Source organism: Corapipo altera, unplaced genomic scaffold, assembly GCF_003945725.1.
Source record: "Corapipo altera isolate COAL_440 unplaced genomic scaffold, ASM394572v1 69, whole genome shotgun sequence".
NCBI lineage: Eukaryota > Metazoa > Chordata > Aves > Passeriformes > Pipridae > Corapipo > Corapipo altera.
Genome location: NW_020884908.1, coordinates 5,055,748 through 5,077,022, shown reverse-complemented (window position 1 = coordinate 5,077,022; position 21,275 = coordinate 5,055,748). Strand labels below are relative to the sequence as shown.

Sequence of the window (21,275 nt, the reverse complement as noted above, 5' to 3'; positions counted from 1 at the left end):
CCCTTCTGAGACTCCACCTGGAGTACTGTGTACAGGTCTGGAGTCCTCAGCACGAGAAGGATGTGAACTTTCCAGAGGAGGACCATGATGATGATGGGAGAGATGGAGCACCTCTCCTACGAAGGCTGAGGGTTGGGGCTGTTCGGTTTGGAGAACAAAAAGCTCCAGGGTGATCTTAGACCACCTTCCAGTATCTAAAAGGGGCTTATAAAAAAGGGGAGGGGGCGCCATTTTACACTGGCAGATAGTCATAGGATAAGGGGGACCAGTTTAAGCTAAAAGAGGAGAGCTTAGATTAGGTATCAGAAAGAAATTCTTTACTCAGAGGGTACTGAAGCATTGGAACAGGTTGCCTAGAGAAGTTGTGGGTGCCCCATCCCTAAAGGTGTTCAAGGTGAGGTTGGACAGGGCCCTCAGCAACCTGACCTCGTGGGTGACATCCATGCCAACTGTGGGGTTGGAAGTAAATGATCTTTAATCACAGAATTACAGAGTCATTTAGATTGGAAGAGACCTCCAAGATCATTGAGTCCAACCTTTGACTAATCACCACCAACTAGACCGTAGCACCAAGTACCACATCCGTGAAGGTCCCTTCCAACCAAAGGCGTTCATCAAAACCTGATGAATCAAATTAGGGAACTGACCTGACAGGAAGCTGCCCTTTCTTCCCTGGATTTTTACAAGGGCAGTTCCCTGAGCCAGCTGCCTCTGGGTCCATGGGACCATTAGTGACAGGAGAAAGAAGGCAACAGGACCATACAGTTTGGAGCAGGCCAGACCATCCTAGTGGCTGCCAGCTGCTGTGGAGCCATAGCCATAAACTCCAACCTTAGTCACATATTGACTGGTGAATTAAGATTTTAGTCAAGATCCTTTAAATTGATTGGAAACACATGGTTGTGATAAGAATCATGGAAGTGGATAGTTCAGCCTTTTCAGACCTAATTTACCTTGTTATCAAGAACACTGTCCTTGGAGGAGAAAGTGTCTGGTGTTAAAATAGTGTAAGGATATAGCAGTTGAGTATTGTCAACTGCCACTGATTTCTACTGTTGTTTTAATGTAATATTTTCATGGGTTTTGTTAAAAATATGCGTATCTATATCTTATTTTGGGAATGAGCCTAATTACTCTTTTGGCAGTTTGACATCCTTCTGTATATGTTGGATGCAACATCATTTACACTGTCTCTAGATTGCTTTTCAAACACAGATCCCAAAGCCAAAGATTCCCACTCCAGGGAATGTAAGTGCACTGATATCTGAAGTTGTGTGTCCTTATGTAGAAGTCAGTTGTTGCTTCTAAGTTTATGCTGAAATGTTAAAGCTGCTCCATCCCATGTTCCTGGGCAAAAGTTGTGGCTTCTGCTATTTCCCACCCTGCTCCTTGTAGTGCTCTTAGGATAAATAATCAGATATTACAGGCACGACACTTTCCCTTTGAGAAAGGGAAGTCATGAATGTTAAATTGTTACTGACTCCATGTTAACATCCAGAACTTAATTCTTTTAACCGTAGTGAAGAGTTATATGATCTGTGTGGCTGCAGGTACAGCAGTGCTTTTTAGAAACTGCTATTACATGTAAAAACTTTTCTGGTATATCTTTGTGTCGCTTGCATTTAAGCTACCCAGTGCAGAAGTGCTTTTCCCTCCTTGTAGAAAGTGTTCTAGACAGATAATACTTGGAAAGTAAGAGTTAGCTTTTACTTTTTAAAAATGTTAGCTTTTTTGCTTTTACTTTTTTAAAATGATGGCTTTTTTTTTTTTACTTTCAGATTTTAATTTTTAATTACTTTCAGGTTTTATGTTCCTGTCTTCTGGACCCTCCTTGGCCCTGCACTTTGAACCTAGACATAACTAGTTAGTACTGCAAGAAAATTCTTACAGGAGCCCTTATTAAAGGATTTAAAAGAAGTACATAAAATACTAGATAGGTTCATTTCTTTCCTTGGCCTGTGATTTTTGCTTCTTAGCACTATGGAGTTGAGAAATCAGCATAAGAGCATTATCATTCATTTAAAAACTAGAGTGGGTTTTTTTTCTATTTACTTTCAAAGAGATTCCAGTGTCAATTTTCTGAACTGTTTGCAAAGCTGTGTAATATTTTGATTTATTTTGTTTGGTTTATATTATGTTTTTGCCAAGTGGCATTGTTTATAAAATGAAAAATCATACAGTGTTATGTCTTTGTAAATTCTCTTGGCATACTCAATCCAAATTACTTTAAACAACTCTATCTGATTGCTATTTTCAAAAAGAACTGAATGATCACTAAACTGAATTCCAACAATATACACAGGTTTGCTGGAAAGAAGGGTAGATAAAGCATATACTTACATTTCTTTCATAATAAATAGTTTTCCTATACAATTTGCAAATAGTGATTATAATTTCATGTTAATAAGATGCAGGAAAAAACGTGCTGAAGGGATAGTGCTTTGCTGCTTTTGTCACAGTTTGATCAAACTGATTTTGTCAGCACTGGAGCCTAACCCTTGCCACATCAGTTTGAGTGCTCATTAGGCAGCCGATTTGTCTGAATCCTCATTAAATTGATTAACTCATTTACTTATGGATGATGACATGTTATGTGGTACAGGAATGGTGGTTAGAGACTGGAATCAAGACTCATGTTGACTTGCTTAGTATTCAGTTGTTCATTTATTTCTGCAATAAATTGCTTCATTCAAGTACTACACCAACAGTGATTTACATTTTGCAAAAGTGTGGCATCAGCTGAAGGGTTGAACTTACGTTGTGTAAACTTGCACCTCTGTCAGTAAACTACAGACAGGAATGTAGAAGCTTCTTAGGTTTATAGATGCTCTAATTCCCTCTTTATTTCACCTGGGTACTGGACTTTCTCATAAGAACCTAAAAGGCTCTCTCGATTATCTGTTCTAATGTAAATTAAATAACAAAAGGGAAACAAGTAGAAAACCTCTTCAGTTACACATTCAGAAAAGGAAGATGTTATTAAGCGAGGATACTTAAAGCAGTTTTCTGAAAGATAGCTTACACAAAAGTTAGCAAAATGTAAAAAAAGAAATCAGTTAATGATTAAGATGAAATTCTAAGCATGCACAGTTTAGAAGTTTGTATTTTTACAATTGATATGCTTCTAATATTTTAAAGTGCTACCTGAATGTGCTAACTTTGTGCAGATCATGCTGAAATTTGAGTTTTGGACGCCAACTACAGTTTTGGTGTTCATACGTGAAACTAGAAAGTTTAAGCATGCAGGTTTTAGCAAATAATAAATATTTTTTGTCAAACTCAGTGACTCTGCAATGAGTGGATGACAAGCATAATAACTTATTCCTGTATTTTTGAGTCGAGATTAAATGCAACTTGGGACAGCTCAAAAACAAGTGGAGTACTTCAAACTTTGTGAAGATGAAGAAACCGGAATTATTTATTTATTTGTTTGTTTTATTATTTATTTAGGTAAGAATTGAATTTGCTTATTCCAGGGCTGAATGTGTCATGAACACAAAGTGGTGTGAAGATGTCCTGTGCTTTGATGAAGCAGAATGCTTTTTGTATTACTGGGGTGCAATACAAGCCTAGTCCTGGGCTGTGGGAGCATAGAGGACAGGCCAGAGATCTTTCTCTCTAAATGCAGGACCAGAAGCAACACATAGCTCCATATTGGCTGAACTACAAGAAAATAGGGAACAATAAATTTTCAAAGGCTAGAGAAGAAATTTGCAACATGAACCTGAAAACAGCAGTTCTCTGTGTCAGCAAATTGTTGATGCTTCAAGACATGGCATTAAAAGCAGTTTCTAGAGATGGTGCACAGCAGAGGTTCAAATGTTAATGAGTAGCTTCTTTTTAACACTTTTGAGAAATGGAAGAAATGGTGCATGAGTGGCAACATAACCAACCATACATAGAGACTGCTCTGACTGGAGTCAAGATTTTTCTTAACCAAAGCTTTGGGAGCATTTCTTTCAGCAACAGTACTGGCTTAAGCAGTCCTCAACCCCTTCACCTTGCATTATTTTCCTTCTCCCCACCCTAGGTTACTTTCTATCTGACTCACTTACAGAACTCCAGCTTTACTGCATGACTTCAAACATGCTACTCTGAGAAAGGGGTAGCAGTAGGAAGTTACTGGGGATGGATAAGATGAGGTGCAACATTAGCTGGGCAGCCACCTGGAAAAATCCTGCAGGTTGAATGGAAAGTGGTAGAGCAGGGGAGAAGAAATAGTGTTTGAATGGCTTGGGAAATAAGACAAACTTTTAATGGGCAAGAGAGTTAGAAAAAAAGGTAGACCATTGAGGGAACTGTAAAAGTGATTTTACATCTTATAAATAGTTAGAGCTGTGTTTGTGCTTTGCATTAGTGTAAAAGGTAGTTATTACTTCATGTTTTTAAATCATTGAGAGATATATATGTGTATATATATATAATGTAACACTAACTGTTGCACATTTTTATAGTAATAAAAATGGTTGTCTCCTCAGTTCAATCTTCTTTGAATAAAGTTAGGATTTGTGATATTCTTAGGCTTCTTGTAAGGCTAACATTAAGTTTCTGTAGAATTGAGGTGAGACAAAGCATGGGAAAATACCCTTTTGCGGTATTAGTTGCACAATATTTGTGGTTGTGTTAGTTTGTTTAGATATGCATTTTTACTGAGGAACCAATCAAACTAGTCTTGTTTCACTGAGAAAGTGAGACCAAAGTGCAGAAAATCTTACATCCTTTCCTTAAAAGAGATTACTGTCACTGAATTAAATAGAACTAGAATTTCAGCCATCCTTTAATTTTTTTGGAAGAAACAGCATCAAATATGTCATATTTGGGAACTTCTTTATACTAGGTAGGTTTCTTAGAAATGTCGTTTCTTTTAGTTATACTAAAATATGCCTGTATTTGGAATGATGGGGAGAGTTTACATAAACAAGCTCTGTGACTCTTATTTCAATTAATGTTTCTGTAGAATCATTTTTAGTAGCATAAAATATTTGCTAAGTGTGTATGGAACACAGATAACAGTCAAACAGGAAACTGGTGATCAGAGTTAAATTACTGGGCTCTAAATTTTTCTACATCCACCTATTTTCCCTCTTCACTTGCTCTGACAGTTATAGACCGTTTCTCTAATAGGGCTTGCATTTGAAGATAAGCCTGCATGTAAACAAATTAACTTTTCTTAAATGGAGAACCATTTCATCTGCAATAATGTACCAATTCATAAACTATCAGAAGCATATTTAAAAAAAAAAAAAAGATAAATGACCCATTGTATAACACTTACTATTAGGCAGACTAGATGTCCCTGTGTTCTGGGAGATAAGACTCTTGTATTATTACACCCTAATAAAATGAGTTAATGTTTTAGTATCAGAGATAAAACGACAGTTGGATATATTTAATAACCAAACTGAGAAACACTTAATTTTAGTTGTCTGTAGCAATATAACACAAATTCCCCTGTAAAACAAATTGCACTTTTGGAATATATTTTAATGTGCATTCGACAAAGGAGAAAATGAGGTGATTGAAGTTCAATTTGTAGCATGTTATTAACCATTTCCGCTTGACTAGATGCGTAAAAGGATAATGGATGAGGGTTTTATTATTGCCTTTCTGCTAAAATGAAGTGGTGTAAAAGATAAGGTGATGAGATTAATGAACATAAGGAAAAGGCGTAATCAATCAAACTCCAACAGGGTGATGAGATGACAGGACTTAAGATTTGCAAGGATACATGTTTTAAAAAGTGAATTTTATCAACACCAACATTTTGTTTGGGTGGAATGCTAAGAAGCAAATACTTGCCAATTTTGGTTAATTTTTGGTAGGTTAAAATACTACTGTATATTTAAAGGTTCAATAGTTAATGCAACCAATTAAAGTTAAGTCTATTTTTAACTTTAAAAACCACATTAAAAAACCCCCATATAGTTACTAAATGAGCAAATACAACTTTTGTTAAGAAAAAACAATATTTCATTGATCGGTTTATCAATTTTTCGTTGGTGGAACATTCTTAGATGTGTCTGGATGAATTATTTTTAGTCTGTGCTACTGCCTCAAGTTTTGCATCCAAGTAATTTCAGTAGCTCATTTTCATGCACTCGAGGAAAAGTGAGGAGTACTTTTCTTGCCCTGTAATAAGTGCTCAAACATTAAACTCCACAAGTTTTCAACTTCTAACTTCTCAAATAGAAAGTTGGTTATCTTGTAGTGATAAATCTACAGAAGTTTCTAGCCATAAATGTGTTCCTCTTTGTAGAATGGGATATTTTTATATTTTAGATCTCAAATCTTCTTTCTTCTGACATGTCTTAAAATTATTACCTACTTGAATATCTATATTGCTAACATGTTATGGAAAGAATTGATTAGAGGTACTTTTGATTTTTACTGATCCCAGATGCCAGATTCTTAAAATTACTTGTGAGTACTCCAGCTGCAGTTACTCATAGAAAAAACTCTGAAGATAGGTCTTCTATCTTAAACTAAACTTTTTTCTTCTTTTTTTTTTTTATAAAAGAACATTGAGTTCCACACCAAATCACTTAAGAACTGAAAGCACCTCTGCAAAATCAATTTTTCTCATTCCTTCAGTTTCCTGCTCTTTTGAAAAAACAGGTACCTTTTACAGAATGTGGAGCTGGCTGGGAAGGGAGCACCTATCCAGTTAGGATTTTTTCCCCACTTAAAAGATTTACAAAGGGCTCCCACATCATTCTTTCAAATGGGGTTAATTTACTTGATAAGAGTTACCTATGAAAGTGCTACCTTAAGTTAGTTTTGTAATACCCACAAGGAGGATAAATTGTTGTATTTTTTCAAGGAACTTCTTTCTTGGCAGCACTTTGGGCACTGAGGATAGGATATTGCTATGAGGTTAGGTTTGTCTAAAAAGAAGCAATTTAAAATACTTTTCCCTTTTGACTTCACAATTTATGGAAAACTGGCTGGAAACTGGGGCTTTGTGAATACTCCCACATTAGACTTGATTTTTTTGGCTCTTAAGAGAACTTCCAGTTGTGCAAAACAGCATCATGGGTTTGCAAGATAAATGCATAACACAGCCCAGATTACAATTCTTCACAAGAGCTAATATTTTCACATAGACTTACTGCCTTCTCTCCTCCTGTCATCTGCAGAATTCTTTGATAGACTTATTTTTTATTGGGCCCTCAGGAATAGCAAGTTTTAGATTTAATACCCCAGGGGGAATGGCAAGGCAAATCATATTGTTGGATCAATTGTTCAGCTATCCCCAGACTGCTGTCTGTGTATCTGTTACACTTGAATCACATTTTCAAACCTTTCTTATCAATCATTTGGACTAGAAATGCAGTTTAATTTTCTATTGCATTTTTGAACTGAAATTAGGGTTATGTTCTTGTTCTGTTACCCCAGAATCATAGATTTGGTTGTAGACCTCACGTTAGCTATGTCCATGGCTTGCTTAATCTTGGAAGAAGGTCTTTGCTTGTAGGAATATTTTAAAGCTGAATTGAAATTACTTTATTTTAGCATCTACTAAGATGAATATCAGCAGTTATTGTATAAAACCTTTTCACGTGGCCTTTTGATCTTTACAAGCATGGGGTAAATTTTAATTGGATAAATTATTTCTTTAGGTGATCTTAAGAGATTCTTCCTTGCAGTCGAAGGCCATAGCAAAACCTTGGTCACTGACTGGTTACTCTCAGTTCCTTTACCTGACAAACCAATCTACTTTTACCAGACTGTAAGACAAATGTAAGAATACAGGTACAGAATATGAGGTAAACTCATGTGGGTCTTGTTAAAAAGAAGTGCCTGTAGGAGATGTGTCCTTTTATAACTAGGAACAATTCCTCTATTTTGCTGTCATATCTGTATTCCACTTTGGTTTGCAGTAAATGAACTTGCAGTGAGTGGAGAAGTGCTTGACCAGTGAAGGGCTTGTTAGCAGAACTGTGCTATCTTCTGTCCCAGCTTCTGAGAGCAAGAGGGAAAATTTCTATAACGTGAAATACTATACAGTCATGGGCTATGGGGCAGGCATCCCAAATGAGGCAAGTGTATGTCATTACACAGCAGCCCTTGCAGCTGCTCCAGTTTACTCAAGGGGGATTTGGTTCCTGCAGCAGTCCAGTCTCTGCAGCACAAAGGTGGCATTAAGCCATTTTTATATTCCCATCCCTTTGCAAGCGGCACCTTCTGTGCCGTATCTCTCACGAAGCATAGCACAGAATCTTTTAATGTGAACTGCTGGATTGGCAGCTCTGGAGTCTGACTTTTCTCTTTGCCTTCAAGAGGCACATCTGTTCTTCTATGTATGGGCTTGGTTCCCATTAATGAGCTGATCAGATGGAGTCTTTCTTGATGACTGGTATTCTAGCTTCCTGCCAGATGTGTGGGGGAGTTTTTGTTTTTGTTTTGTTTCTGATGAAAGGATATGAAGGTCAGCTTACAGGTCACTGATTAAAAAAAAAAAATAAAAAAAGTCTTCTTTTCTGGCACTGAAACTTATTTTTTCATTGTCCATTTGCTTTCTTCTCCTCCTCCTGCAAGATGAGATGAAAATGGCAGACATTGGGCAACTGCCAGTATTGCAGGTGCATTAGTTCCCTTCTTTCCTCGTTGTAGTTGCTGCTTCCACTTGTATGTGTTCTGACTGAAGAGACCTTTGCTGGATACATAGAGAAGCAGCCCATGGGAGAAGTCATATCCTGAACATGGTGAAATAGGCAAGTGCAGGGCACAGCAGTGAAAATCTGACATGGTTGTTCTCATTTGCTGTTCAAAATAGAAATTTGAAGAGACATCTACAGCAAACATGTTCCTTATTGTTCTAAAACACAGGCTCCCTAGGGAAGTGATCACAGCATTAAGCCTGGCAGAGTTCAGAAAGTGTTTGGACAATGCTTTCAGGCACATGATGTGATTCTTGGGGATGTCCTGTGCAAGGCCAGGAGTTGGACGTCTTTTTGGTCCCTTCCAACTCAGGATATTGTGTGATTCTAAAAATATTAAACGGCTAAATACCTTTAAGAGAGCAAAACAAAGATAGATTCTACATTGTTTTCTGTGCCCTGCTTTTGAGATGCATGCTCCTGTTTCTTACCTTTCACCATACCTAATTATACTGCTATGGATATGAACTGCTGTGAGTCATTAGTCTGGCAATTTGCCTAGTTTTCTGATTAGGTACTTCTTAGAGATCAACCATTATAGTCTGATAAAAATTATCCTCAAAGACTTTCCAGCACTAGGGATTTTATAAGAGAAGAGGGACCAACCAGAACTTTAAACTTAAACCCCCAAAGCATAGTAATACCTTCTTGTCATTAAAAAAAAAAAAAAGTCTCTGCTCGATTCCTTTTCAGAATTTCTCTGGTACTTCCATCTTTTGAACACATCTTTTTAGGACTTATTTTGAAATCCTCCTTTTTTTAGTTGCAATAGCGTTACAACATCATGACATTGTTTTGAGCCACTAGTAAAAATAAGATGAGCAAAGCACAACAGCATGATCTGTTCAAAATTGGAAAGGAACAAATTCCTCTGCTGTAATTTTAGTTGTTACAAGTTTGTCAAATGTTAGAAGATGCTTCTGATATACAAGCAAAAAAAAATTTTTTTTTCTCAGAATTGTGAAAGAAGACTCGGCTCTTATGGTGTAGGAGAGAATAAGAACACAATAATTCCCATATCAGTTTTGATTGTCTGAAAACCAGACTGAGTGAAAACTCAAACTGATCTCAGCTGAGTGATGAATCATAGATGATGAGGCCACATCTCTACAATTTGCTTTTTGTAGTTTTCCTTCAGCTATCTTATACAAGAAGCAAAAAGAATCTGTAGCCTTCATTGTGTAAAATTTTACCAGGAAGAAACCTGATCTTGAGACCCTGTACTGAAGGATTGAGACACAAAATGGCTAAAAACACTCCTTGATGGTATTCTTAAAGATTACTTTTAACTCGCTCATTTCAGAAACATGCACCCAGATGTCTTCCTCATGAACTGCAACTGAATGTGTCCTGTGTTGTCTTACTTGTATTAGGAGGCTTTCTATTTGATTATATTTTCAAAATTGGGATCATGGTCATAATTACCACCTAAAAAACATAGCTCTGTTTTTTGCTTAATGGCAATACCAAATACTGGGTATAATAAAAACCTTTGAGGTTTAAGTTTTAAAAGAGTCTTTGGTTTATAACCTCATTTCCAATAATAAAACATTTCCATAATGATCACAATCGGAATTTGTATTTCTTTTTTTGTTGACTCACAAGGAAGACTAATTAATTGATCAGTTTTCATAAAGTGAAAATTTGAAACATCTGAAGGTTCCTGTTCTTTGTCTTTTAGTTTTCTGGAAGGTGAGTTAAGTAATGAGATAGCATCGTTTGTGCTGATACAAAGTTGTGCTGCTAGCACCAAACTGAGAGAGTTGTGAGGTTTTTTTTGAAGTGGTCTAGACACCTGCTCCTCAGTTGCATAGATAAAATGATAGTAAATGGAATTTCCCCACCTAGTTCTCCAAAATTCTGTCTCACATAGGGTAACGAGCATGGAATGCACCACTGCACCCTTCGTTACTACAGTGTCTTATTACTAATAATACTTTATTTCAGCATTTTTGAGGTAGATTTCACAACCAGCTTCTTTTGGCAGCTTTTACACAGTGAGAAATCATTTAATGAAATTTTGCTCACTGATGTTTATTCTCTCTTCTTGAACTTTTGCAGGCAGCGTTGTTTTTGCAATGTGTACAAAATGTAATCAAAATGAGCTTTTTTAGTATTTACACCATGTCTGTTTAACTGATGAAATTCATTGACACATAAAATCATGAAGTTGTATGAGGTAATGCAGTTCTCAAAGACTATTCTGAATTATTTCTATATGATTGAAAGATTCTTATTTATGATTTATTGTCTGTATCATTTTACATACTAGGTATATGCAGTCTGTGCAGGTATGAGCATCAGTGCTATAGTAAAGGGCATAAACAGGTAACCCTGATAGAGGAAGAATTGTTGCTGTTCATGTGTAGCAATTATAACTTAAAGTTGTAGTAATAACCTTTGAGGTTAATACATGTACTGTTTTCTTGATGATCTTTTTATGATCTAAATGCTGTGTGTGGTGGGTTTGGCGTTTTTTGCAACACTGTTTTGCAAAATCGCATTGCAAGTGTATTATCAATAAAATAAAATTTACTGAGGCAACTGAAAAGAGGATGATTGGCCAGAGAGCTGCCTGTCTAAAATACCACATCAAAAAACTTGTTCTTTGCTGTTTACCTGGCCTGATCTCAAGTTAGTGGTAGAACCTGAGGACAGACACAAAAACTGAAATAATCAGCATTTCAGAAGGTGTAAGAGGAATATATGTAAGTTGTTACAGTTAATTTTTGATGAAAAGCTGTCCCAGATGATGTAAACATCTGTATGAGCCTTTTGTGTCTATGTCTTGATGAGCAGATCCAACTAACTCTTAAATCTGAATATAACAGGCTCACTAAACCAAGACATCTGTCAGCTTCTACAAGAATCTATGAATTCTTGCAATTCTGACTCCTTTCTTTTTTCCCAAGAAAGGAATAACTTTACACCCTTAATCTTGTAGGGCTTGGACAGACACCTAAACCTATATTAATTTTTTTCTTTTTGAACTTCAGCTATCTAGGCTACATAATTTATCTTGCACACCTTTATGCAGCAATCAGATCTTCTTGTTCTTTGTGTTGATTAAATGCTGTCTTATAGTGGTAAAGAACTCCTGCTCTCTGAGAGTCAGCAGGGCTAATCAAAATAAAAAAAAAATTGCTTATGAGATACTAGATTCAGTAGAAGAGAGTAAGATAGCTGGTACTAAATTTGCTAACAGATTTATTAGTCTGTGTGAGGTGTTTAGAACCACACAGTCAAATCAGAAAAGTTTAGAATACAAGTTCCCCTGACAATTTTTTTTCCAAGTTACATTGTGATCATCAAGGAGAAGGTTACCTGTAGTTTGTAGAAGACCTCTTTCAGAAAATATACATTGCATGCTGTTTTTTACTTTGACATATAGCTTTAGGGCAGGAAAAAGGGAAAATATATAGTTGTGCATTCCTCTGTGTTAATAATCTGGGAAGTATTTTCGTGTCGTCGCATAGGTACTGATCTGTGGTCTGTGACAGTTTGATTTTTTTTATTTCCAAACACACGGTGTTTTTATTTATATATTGTGTACATAGAAATTATTTCAAAACTGAATAGATCTAGAAACAAAACTAAATCCTAGCTAAAGATTTACAGATTCAATATTTACAGATCCAAAGGCCTTAAGGTATTTGAGGCTAACATGAAAGGTATACTGTGAAATAGGAATTTCAGTTTGTGGTAAATCTGTCTGTCCCCAGCAGCTTCAGATAAAATAATTTTATCCTTCTAGAGCACATCAATTTGCTAGTCGGTGGTTCATGTATCAAAGAGCATTCTGTGAAAATATCAATATCATTGGTTAATATAAATGAAATTAATTTTTAAAGCTGGGCTAAAGGTTGACATCTGAAAAATTGCATTACTTTGCAGAAGAGAAATTTCTGTCTTCCAGTGAAATTTCAGGTCATAAGGGCAAGTAATTTTCACAATCTTCAATGGGAACCAGTGAAATATGAACTTCATTGTCACCTAGCCCCAAAGCGATAAGATAAAATGAGCTGATACATCATTTGCTGTGGTTTTATCATCTCCTTCAGTAATTGGAAGAGAAAACATAAGAGTCCTTTACCACCCCCCTCCCCAATCCCTTCACCACCCACACCCAGGCATAAGCCATTTTGCTCTGATCGATACAAAGGTCACAGAGTATTTATTTATTTATTTAAATTTTTTATGCTGGGTAAAACTGTCTAGTGGAACATTAAAGTAATGAATATGTTTAATTGAGTTTGTCACCCATGAAAATGCTGAACAGGATTCTGTAGCAGACTGTGCATGCTCACAGGAGGGACTGGATTCCTACTGTTTGCCTGGGAATTTCAGTGACTGATTGAGTAAATATCTATGAGATTTAAAACAAACATCTTATTTGTTGTTTCTTTGAGAAGTCTAAAATAAATGATAAATATTTATTTAAGAGCATGTTGGTATTTAAGGTGATTATTAGTTCGGTTGTACTTGGACATATTTGAACAAAGAGCAGAGTAAGACCCTTTCTCTGTGAATCCTGCAGGCGGGAACTAAATAGTACCTGAACAGTAGAATCCAAGGCTCCTCAGTTGCAAGGGTGAGATTATGGTGGAAATCCAGGCTTCTTGCTAACTGAGAGGTTTTATAACCTCTGAGTGCTGTAATTCTGCCTTCCTGACAAAAATGTCCCCAAATGACAGGAAATGCTGCTAGAAGAATGTATTTATGAATTTTATCTCTCAACTACCATAAAATTAAAATGTAAATTAAATGCTTTATTTTTTATTTGGTGCTTCATTGTTTGTTTTTTTTCTCATTGTCTTACATCATAACTTTTGTTTGAAATTATACAGATGTGCAACAGCTTCTTAAATAAGCTATTTGGTTTTTATTTTACTTGTGGCAGTTAAATTGGCTGGCACATTAAAGCAATATAATTATTCAATTACTGTTTCAGTTCTATAACCCATTTGCAGACTTAATTACTTCTAACCTATTCACATTTTCAAGATCAATAGTACTTTTCTCTGAAATAAAATAAAATAAAATATACAATAGCTAATTGGCTTGCTTAAAAGGTAAAGCAAAATATTCATTTAGTCTTCAGTGAAATATTACTTTTCTAATTTAGAAGGCAGCTGTAGTGATGGTATCTTTTAACTATTGCATGAAATCTTTTACAATAGACATTGTTTATGATCAACCTTCAGGGAGAGTTTTGAAGAAAAGGTAGGTGGTGGGGCATTTGTTTTACAAACTATAAAATGATAGAATAGCTTCTATGGGATCCTTTTAATGTGGGGAAAGTAGCTGATATATAACTGTAGATCGTGAGGAGAGGACTTATTTATGTATGATCTTAATTTGTGATCAGCACTCTGCTACCTGAGCTTTCATGCAGCTCTGATTTCAAAATCTCCTGCAAGTGGAATTTGAAGCTGGCTGTTCTTTACCTGCTGGTTTCTTGGGGAGTTTCTTCCAGCTGTGTAGTGTCAGGGCCTGCAGCATGGGTATGAGCACTGATTACAGCTTTAGACCTTCATTTCTAGTACTTGAAGTAACCAGGGGACTTCATGCAAAGGTGAAAGTAATTTTGTGTCTTTAGGAGTGTTGTCATGACATCTGTTCATCTGGTTTTGCCAAAGTCTAATCACAGAACAGTTTGTCTGATGAGATATTTGGAACCGTAGAACTTTACAATTGTCTCATTTGTTTATGTGTTTTTAAATGAAATGTTAAACTATATAAATTGTCTTTAGTCCTGTAAGGTGTGGTGTCTTTTGAAACAAATGAAATGTGCAGTAGATTAAACTTCAGTCTGATGGGTTGAATCAACTGAAATTCTATAAATACTTCTTCATGTGGAGGCAGTACTACTTGTGCAGATTAAATTAGATTGTGCACCCTCATTAATATCTGCTCCACAAGTTGTTCCAAAACTGATGGTGACAGAAGGCAGAAATTAGTTGGTTTTGAACTCAGCATATTGTACAATAATATGAAGAAGATAGTTGTTCTTAAATTCTGAAGTAAGAGTTCTGAGTTGTGTGGCTTATGGGTGAAAACAGGCAAATGCAAAAATAGTTTTTGACAATTGTAATTCTGATATTGGCTGTGATAACAATAATTAAAAAAAAAATCCCTTTACCAGAATAAAAATGCTGAATTTAATTCAAAGAGGGAGTCTGTTTCTGCAACTAGGAGGTTCTGTTACTAAAATCAGATATTTGTTAGGGAATAAAAGGTTGTATTGGATTTTCATAAGCAATACTTAGTAATGCACGTGAAAGAAATGTGTTTGTCTTCTGGACCTTTCATCTACTATAGGTGGTGTGATGAGCAGGGAGCAGGGGCAATGCTGCAGTTTCCATGGCAACTGGTTCATTGGCGGGCTAGACCTCTGTCTAGGGTGCTGTCAGTGTGCCTGGAGTTTCAGAGAACAGAGTGTCCCAAAGAAGGTCTGCTTCCACCTAATCCAGTTTTAATTGAACTCCAGAGACTTTGAAGTGAAGCTGCAGACCAGGCAGACACCACTCCAACTCGAAATGAAGGCCTTGCTCAGCCCGGCCTCAGCTGCTTCTCTTTCCTTATAACTTCTGTTAATGAGCAGTTCGGAGAATTATTATAGCGGTGGCTGGTAGTGTTTCTGCAGTGCAGTTCCAGTTTCTGCTGTAAATCCTATTATACCAAATTCTATAACTTCTCACTGACTGTACAAGGTGTACAGTACAAACCAACTCTGCTGTTTTTGAGTCGGTGCTTTTTCTTCCAATTTTAAGGAAGTTGCATGCAGCAAGCCTGGGGTCATGTGCAGGGTTCCCACTCTCACAAAAAACTTCACAGGGTAAAAATGATAATTATTCGACTTGCTGATATTACTCACAGTATCCACATAGTAAGTGTTTGAATTTGCCATGTGCAGACGGATAGCGACAAGCAGGCTGTTGTATTTTAATAGTTACTATGGAAAAGCAGAGGTTATCACACTGCTGTCTGCCTCAAAAAGACCCCAATCATTGAAATTATAAGCTCCAATTTCAATATCGTAAGAGGGATAAATACCAGCAAAAGCACTAAGAGATTTTTGTACACAAGTACTGCACCTTTGTCTCCTTTGTTACCTCTTTTGATGTCGTGCGCTTAAAGGATATTTATATGCGTGTGACAAAAGCCAACCATGGTGGTTCTGAATAGCACCCTAGAATTATACAAATCTGCCAATTAGTGTGGATGGGTTATGGATGTAGTGTGGAAAGTGTCAGCGTGGCCCAAGTCTGTTCCCCGGTTCCAGAAATGTTTAGCAACCATTGACAATCTCTGGTCCTTTTATCACATTTCTAGAATTTTGTACCGGAATAATTATTCAGTTTTTTCCTTCTCTTCCTGTGTGTGTCTGTGCATGCTTGGGAGAGAAGTTGACTGTGGCACTTGTATTGAGGTGAAGATGAGAGATTAAGTTAAAAAGAAAGAAGGTGTGGGAGATGATTTGCTTTGTATGTTCTGATCATCTGTGCTATCTGCTTTTGTTTTGCCAGACTTGTTTGCTTTTAATTCACAAGTATGGTACTGTACTTTATATTGTATTGTGTAGAGCTTTTATAATGGTGCCTCTGCATTCTTTGCTACAAAAATGCAGGTTTTATTTGTGAATATATGCTACATGTGAGGCAAAATCCTCCTTTGTTAAAAATCTGTAAACAAATGATTGGTTTCATTAACAGACTTTGTTAAGTGCTTGAATTTCACTTTTTCTTTTTTATACACAATATATGGCTCAAGTGAAATTGTGGTAAGAGTGATGTTAACAAGGATTGCTTCTGAGTCTCTTTTTCTGTGATGGGTTTCTGTTAAGTGCTTTTGTGTTTGCTAAAATTGACAAATCTCATAATTTCATTCGCTTATGGTTTGTTAATCTGAGGTAGAGAAGTGTCCAGTCTCTCTGTCCCTTAACACTTATATAATTAAGCTTTGAAATGAAAAGGAAAAAGTGAAGCAACAAAGAAACAAAGTGGCTGAGGACTGAAAATGGGATTAGTTTGAATTGTGAAGGCAGACTAAGCATCTGTGTCTGTCAGATGGGATGACAGGAATTGTAACAAGTTACTTTGACAACCGCTTACTCCATAGAGAGATTATGCTGAGTTCATTTGCAGGTTTGTGTTTAACCTTAGCTGACAAAATGATACTTAGCCTCTTATACAGCCAACCTTTCTGGTTCCAGAATTAATGAATGTTACCTTAACGATAAACGTAAGGAACATTTTTTTTCTTTAAAGATATTTTTTCTTGCTTATTTGTTACAGGCCTGTTATTACAAGGCTAAGTCAGTGCAGATACATCTAATTTTACTAGTAGGACGTTTAAGAATATGTTTTAATGCTTTGCTGAAGTGCCAAACGTTTCTGAAACTGCGAAACTATTGTGGAAAATAGGCAGTTGTCTTTTAAGGGAAAAGTACAAGCACATTTTTAAAATATTTGACATGAGTAGTTGAATTTAGGAGTACCAAAAATCCATTATAGGTTCATAGAATGATTTGAAGTTTGAGCATATTTTAATTTTGCCGCAGATTTTGCATGTAATTGGTAGGATACATATTTGTAGTTCAAAGAGTTTCCCTTTTACAAGGTACTACCTATATAGACAACATATTTAAAAAATTCTCCCTGTCTCTTTCTTCTAGATTCTGGCATATACAGAAGGACTCCATGGAAAATGGCTCTTTTCAGAGATTCGAGCTATCTTTTCCCGACGTTACCTTTTGCAAAATACAGCACTGGAGATATTCATGGCAAATAGAGGTATGGTGAGTTTAGAGGAATGAGAAGTGTGGATTTGGGGCCACGTGTATTCTGTTTGGATGTTTAGTCACATCTGTTTTGGTATGGATTTGTGTAGACAGAAGGAGGGCTTAGATTAAATTTCTCAGTATTTAAGTTAGTATATTTTTGTAGTTTAGTTTCTCCTTTCACTTTTTTTTTTCAATGAGGAATTATGATCAAGCATGAAAACTGTGCATTAGCAGTGCCTCACTTTCATTTATATCCGTGTGTTTATTTGACATTCTCTGAAAACTCCTGCTTAAGACATTCCTACCTCTGATCTGTTATGCATGAAGGATTTTTTGTGTCCCTTTGGAGGGTAATAGTTATTAGTTGTACACACCAAAACAACATAATGAAAGAACTTCACTACTGGATTAGACCAATGACTGATATGCCTTCACGCTTTATTTCTAGTAATAATGTCTTTTATTTAGACCCTAGTGCAACTCCAAGAAGTAAATGTGGATTTGACTTGTTTATGAATTTTTTTTTCACCCTCCCTTTCTTCAGTTCGTTTTTCAGACACACAATGTGCTGTGACAAGTCACTCAGAACACAGTGCATTGAGACTTGGAGAACTTTCTTCTACCATTTTGTCCCCCTGCATTTTATTTTAAACCAGGTTATATGATGTCTTTGCAGTTTAGACTAAAATTCTTCAGATACTTTTACTGGTTTTATGCTGGTATGAAACTTTTAAAACTGAATACAAAGACACTAAAGAAAGTAAGTCTTAAGATAATGCTTTTAAAATGTAGGACATTGTTTTGGTAATGATATGGAATCGATAAATGTTTCATAGGATAACATGTTATATGCAGTCAGTATTCTAGTAAAAAGGTTTTTATCATAGCTTAAAATGGTGTCTAATCTTGAATGTGGCTGGTAAATATCAGGCGTGCATCTTGTAGAGCAGTGTTGTGCATATTGACCAACAGAATATTAGTCATATGGATAAACATTTTCCTATTTTGTAACCTGTAGTTGTACTCTGTGAAGTCATAAATGTCCATTTGTGATACCATAATTAGATTGTTATTTACATTTTTAGGTTGCTACTTCACTAGTGTCATTCAAATAATTCAAACAAAATATCAAAATAATATTTTGAAGACTATGTCTAGAAAATACCTAGAAAGTAAATTAGTAAATGTGTAAATATAAACTTTATCAGTTCTAGACAGTCAATCTGTGCATATAGATTTAACTTCTATTCAGAAGGGGAAACAAATGGAAACCTCTTAAGATTTGTAACAGTGACAACTTCCATTGAAATTCCTGTTAGGGGTAAATAAAAGCAGTTCTGGAAATTGTGAAAAAATAAATCTATACTAACCTGAAGAAAACATGTCTAATCTTTTAACTGTTTAAAGCCAAAACTTAGGGCTAAATTTTATTGTGTGAGAAAGCCTAAAATAAAAGGTGTAAAATCATGCTGTACTTCAACTCTTGTGTTCACAGTGGGTGTCATGTTCAACTTCCCCGACCAAGCAACAGTAAAGAAAGTGGTTAACTGTCTGCCTCGGGTCGGTATTGGTACTATCTTTGGACTGCCCCAGACCAGGTATTTTAGAATCTGAGATAATTTTATCTGTCACTTCTAAGAGGTCTTTTTTCATCAGACCAGCCCACATGGTTTGAAGCTTTTACCACCTTCTGGTTTACAGAACACGCACATCCTCAGCCCATCACTTCTGCATGCTGTTTGCAATGTGTTTGCGTAATAACAACTTTTGGATTTGAGATTTTTTTCTTTTTGTGGTTTCTGTCTTTCTGGCAGTGATACTCAGTCATTTACCCTTCTAAAGGAAAAGAGGTTTCTTCGTGCTTGCCAACTCACTAAAATTTAAGGCTGATTGTAGGACTGATTAGCTTTTATGGCAGCATTCAAATATATTAGCTTGACTGTGGCATCCCTGAACCCTCTGTGGTATTTAAACATAGATGAAAATGATTGTTCCTCATCAGAAAGTTATTGTAGTGATGTGTAGAACAACATAAACTGAACTGGATGCGAAGGAATGATATGCTGTGCTTGTCTTTTAGCTCTGGAGGACACTGTTCAAATTTGACATGGTGAGAAATTAGTATTCCAATTTCAGGCTGTGTGTTTGGATCCTAAACCTGAAGGATATGATTCAGTTTGCTACATCTTTTTTAGCAGAAGATGAGAACTTGATTACCAGCCATTCTCCGGGTGAAACACAGCAGCACAGTTTAATGTTCACTGAGGGTAATGGGAATAGAAGTTTTTGAGTTATACCTCATCTCTAGTTGGATTGGCTACCTCTTGTATTCTGATGAATTATAAACTGTTACAAGTAGATTAATCTCCAAATTTTTAGAATCAGCAGCAGCCCTTATGGAGTATCTCAATCGTGGTTTCTTTAAATTTTTATTTTTAATAGATTTCTGTACATAGAAATGGGATTAAAATAACTGGGGATGTTTTCTGTTGGGTTTTGTAGTTTAGCTTTTTTTATCTAGTCTAGAAAAACAATTTCTTGAATTGCAAGTATAGCCATTCTGTAAGAACTTCAGGATATCTATTTACAGAAACAAATTACTTGTGAAAATTTTTAAATATACATTAAACTATAGACACACTTGCTCAGAATTCCCCATCTGTTTATACTGATAGATTTGTTTATAATATAATGCAGTTTTTTAAAAAGAATTCAGTTACAGTAACTGTTTCCTTGAATTGTTTGCCAGTACCTGTAAAGATTTGTTAACTAAAACTATACATAGATTTTTTTTTTCCCCCTAAATGATGTGGGTTTGGTATTTACAGATGTTTTTGTTATGAACAAAACAGTTTGGGGAATTTTATGATAAGTTCTTCTCTATTTGATTTATCACTCCAAGGAATGGCTTTACAATCTTCTTTCACAAACATTAGAAAATCTGGCATCAAATTCTGAAAGTCTTGAGTTATTTATGACTAACTCCCCAACACTGCCCAGAATTTAGATCTCCAGAGGATGGACTTTATAATGAAGTTCTATCATCTTATCATTGTTTTCCTTTGTTCTCGAGGGATTTGAAAACCTATCCTAAAAGATTAATTTGTTCTTATGTGAAATTTTAAAAGTATTGTAATTTTCTTATTTGATGGTCTTCCATCTCTCTAAATCTTTAGTAACATATTTCTGTAATGCATCAAGCTGTCATGGAGCAGCTCGATTTGCACAGCTGTAAAGGTTTCTGTTTGAAATCTTTCAAATCTTGACATATCCATCTGTCAGATGTTTTAAGTCTTTTATTCTTATTAGATTATAAAACTTTAAAAATGAACTTCAAGTATCCATGTAGCAGTTTGGTCTCCAGAGAAATCTAGCACAGACCTAGTAAAAAGAATGTGTACAACTACCACTAAAATTCAGATACGTAAAAAGGAAGACCCACCAGGTTTTCTCATTATTTTCTTACAATTTTCTTGGTTTTTTCAGGCGCATTTCTTTGGCTAGTCCACGACAGATTTTCAAAGCTTCCAATATGACCCAGCGATGGCAACACCGAGAAATTTCCAACTTTGAATACCTGATGTTTCTAAACACCATAGCAGGTATTGCTAATTACTATACTTAAAAATTATTATGATAACAGAGAAAAGGAGTTAATCGTGGCATACTCTCAACAGACGTGAGGCACAGCTTGATTTTGCTCTTTTAATGAATATTTTTTTCTATGTGTGATTTTATCCTGAAGAACTTGACAAAAGTGTTCACTAAATTTACTTATCCATACTTATATTTGTGTTTATGCAAGACTAGAGAGGCATTCATAGTGCTAT

The 21,275-nt window shown here is 35.8% G+C and overlaps 1 protein-coding gene across 3 annotated transcripts in view; it reads left to right on the top strand.

Moving 5' to 3' along the window:
• The window catches only part of LRBA (LPS responsive beige-like anchor protein), a 400,324-nt gene that overhangs the window by 253,079 nt on the left and 125,970 nt on the right, over positions 1-21,275 (top strand). For all 3 annotated transcript variants that reach the window (XM_027652781.1, XM_027652782.1, XM_027652783.1), the window contains 3 exons: positions 17,338-17,455; positions 18,941-19,043; positions 20,932-21,047. In XM_027652781.1, the coding sequence (XP_027508582.1) occupies positions 17,338-17,455; positions 18,941-19,043; positions 20,932-21,047 (337 nt within the window). The remainder of the gene's footprint in view (positions 1-17,337; positions 17,456-18,940; positions 19,044-20,931; positions 21,048-21,275) is intronic.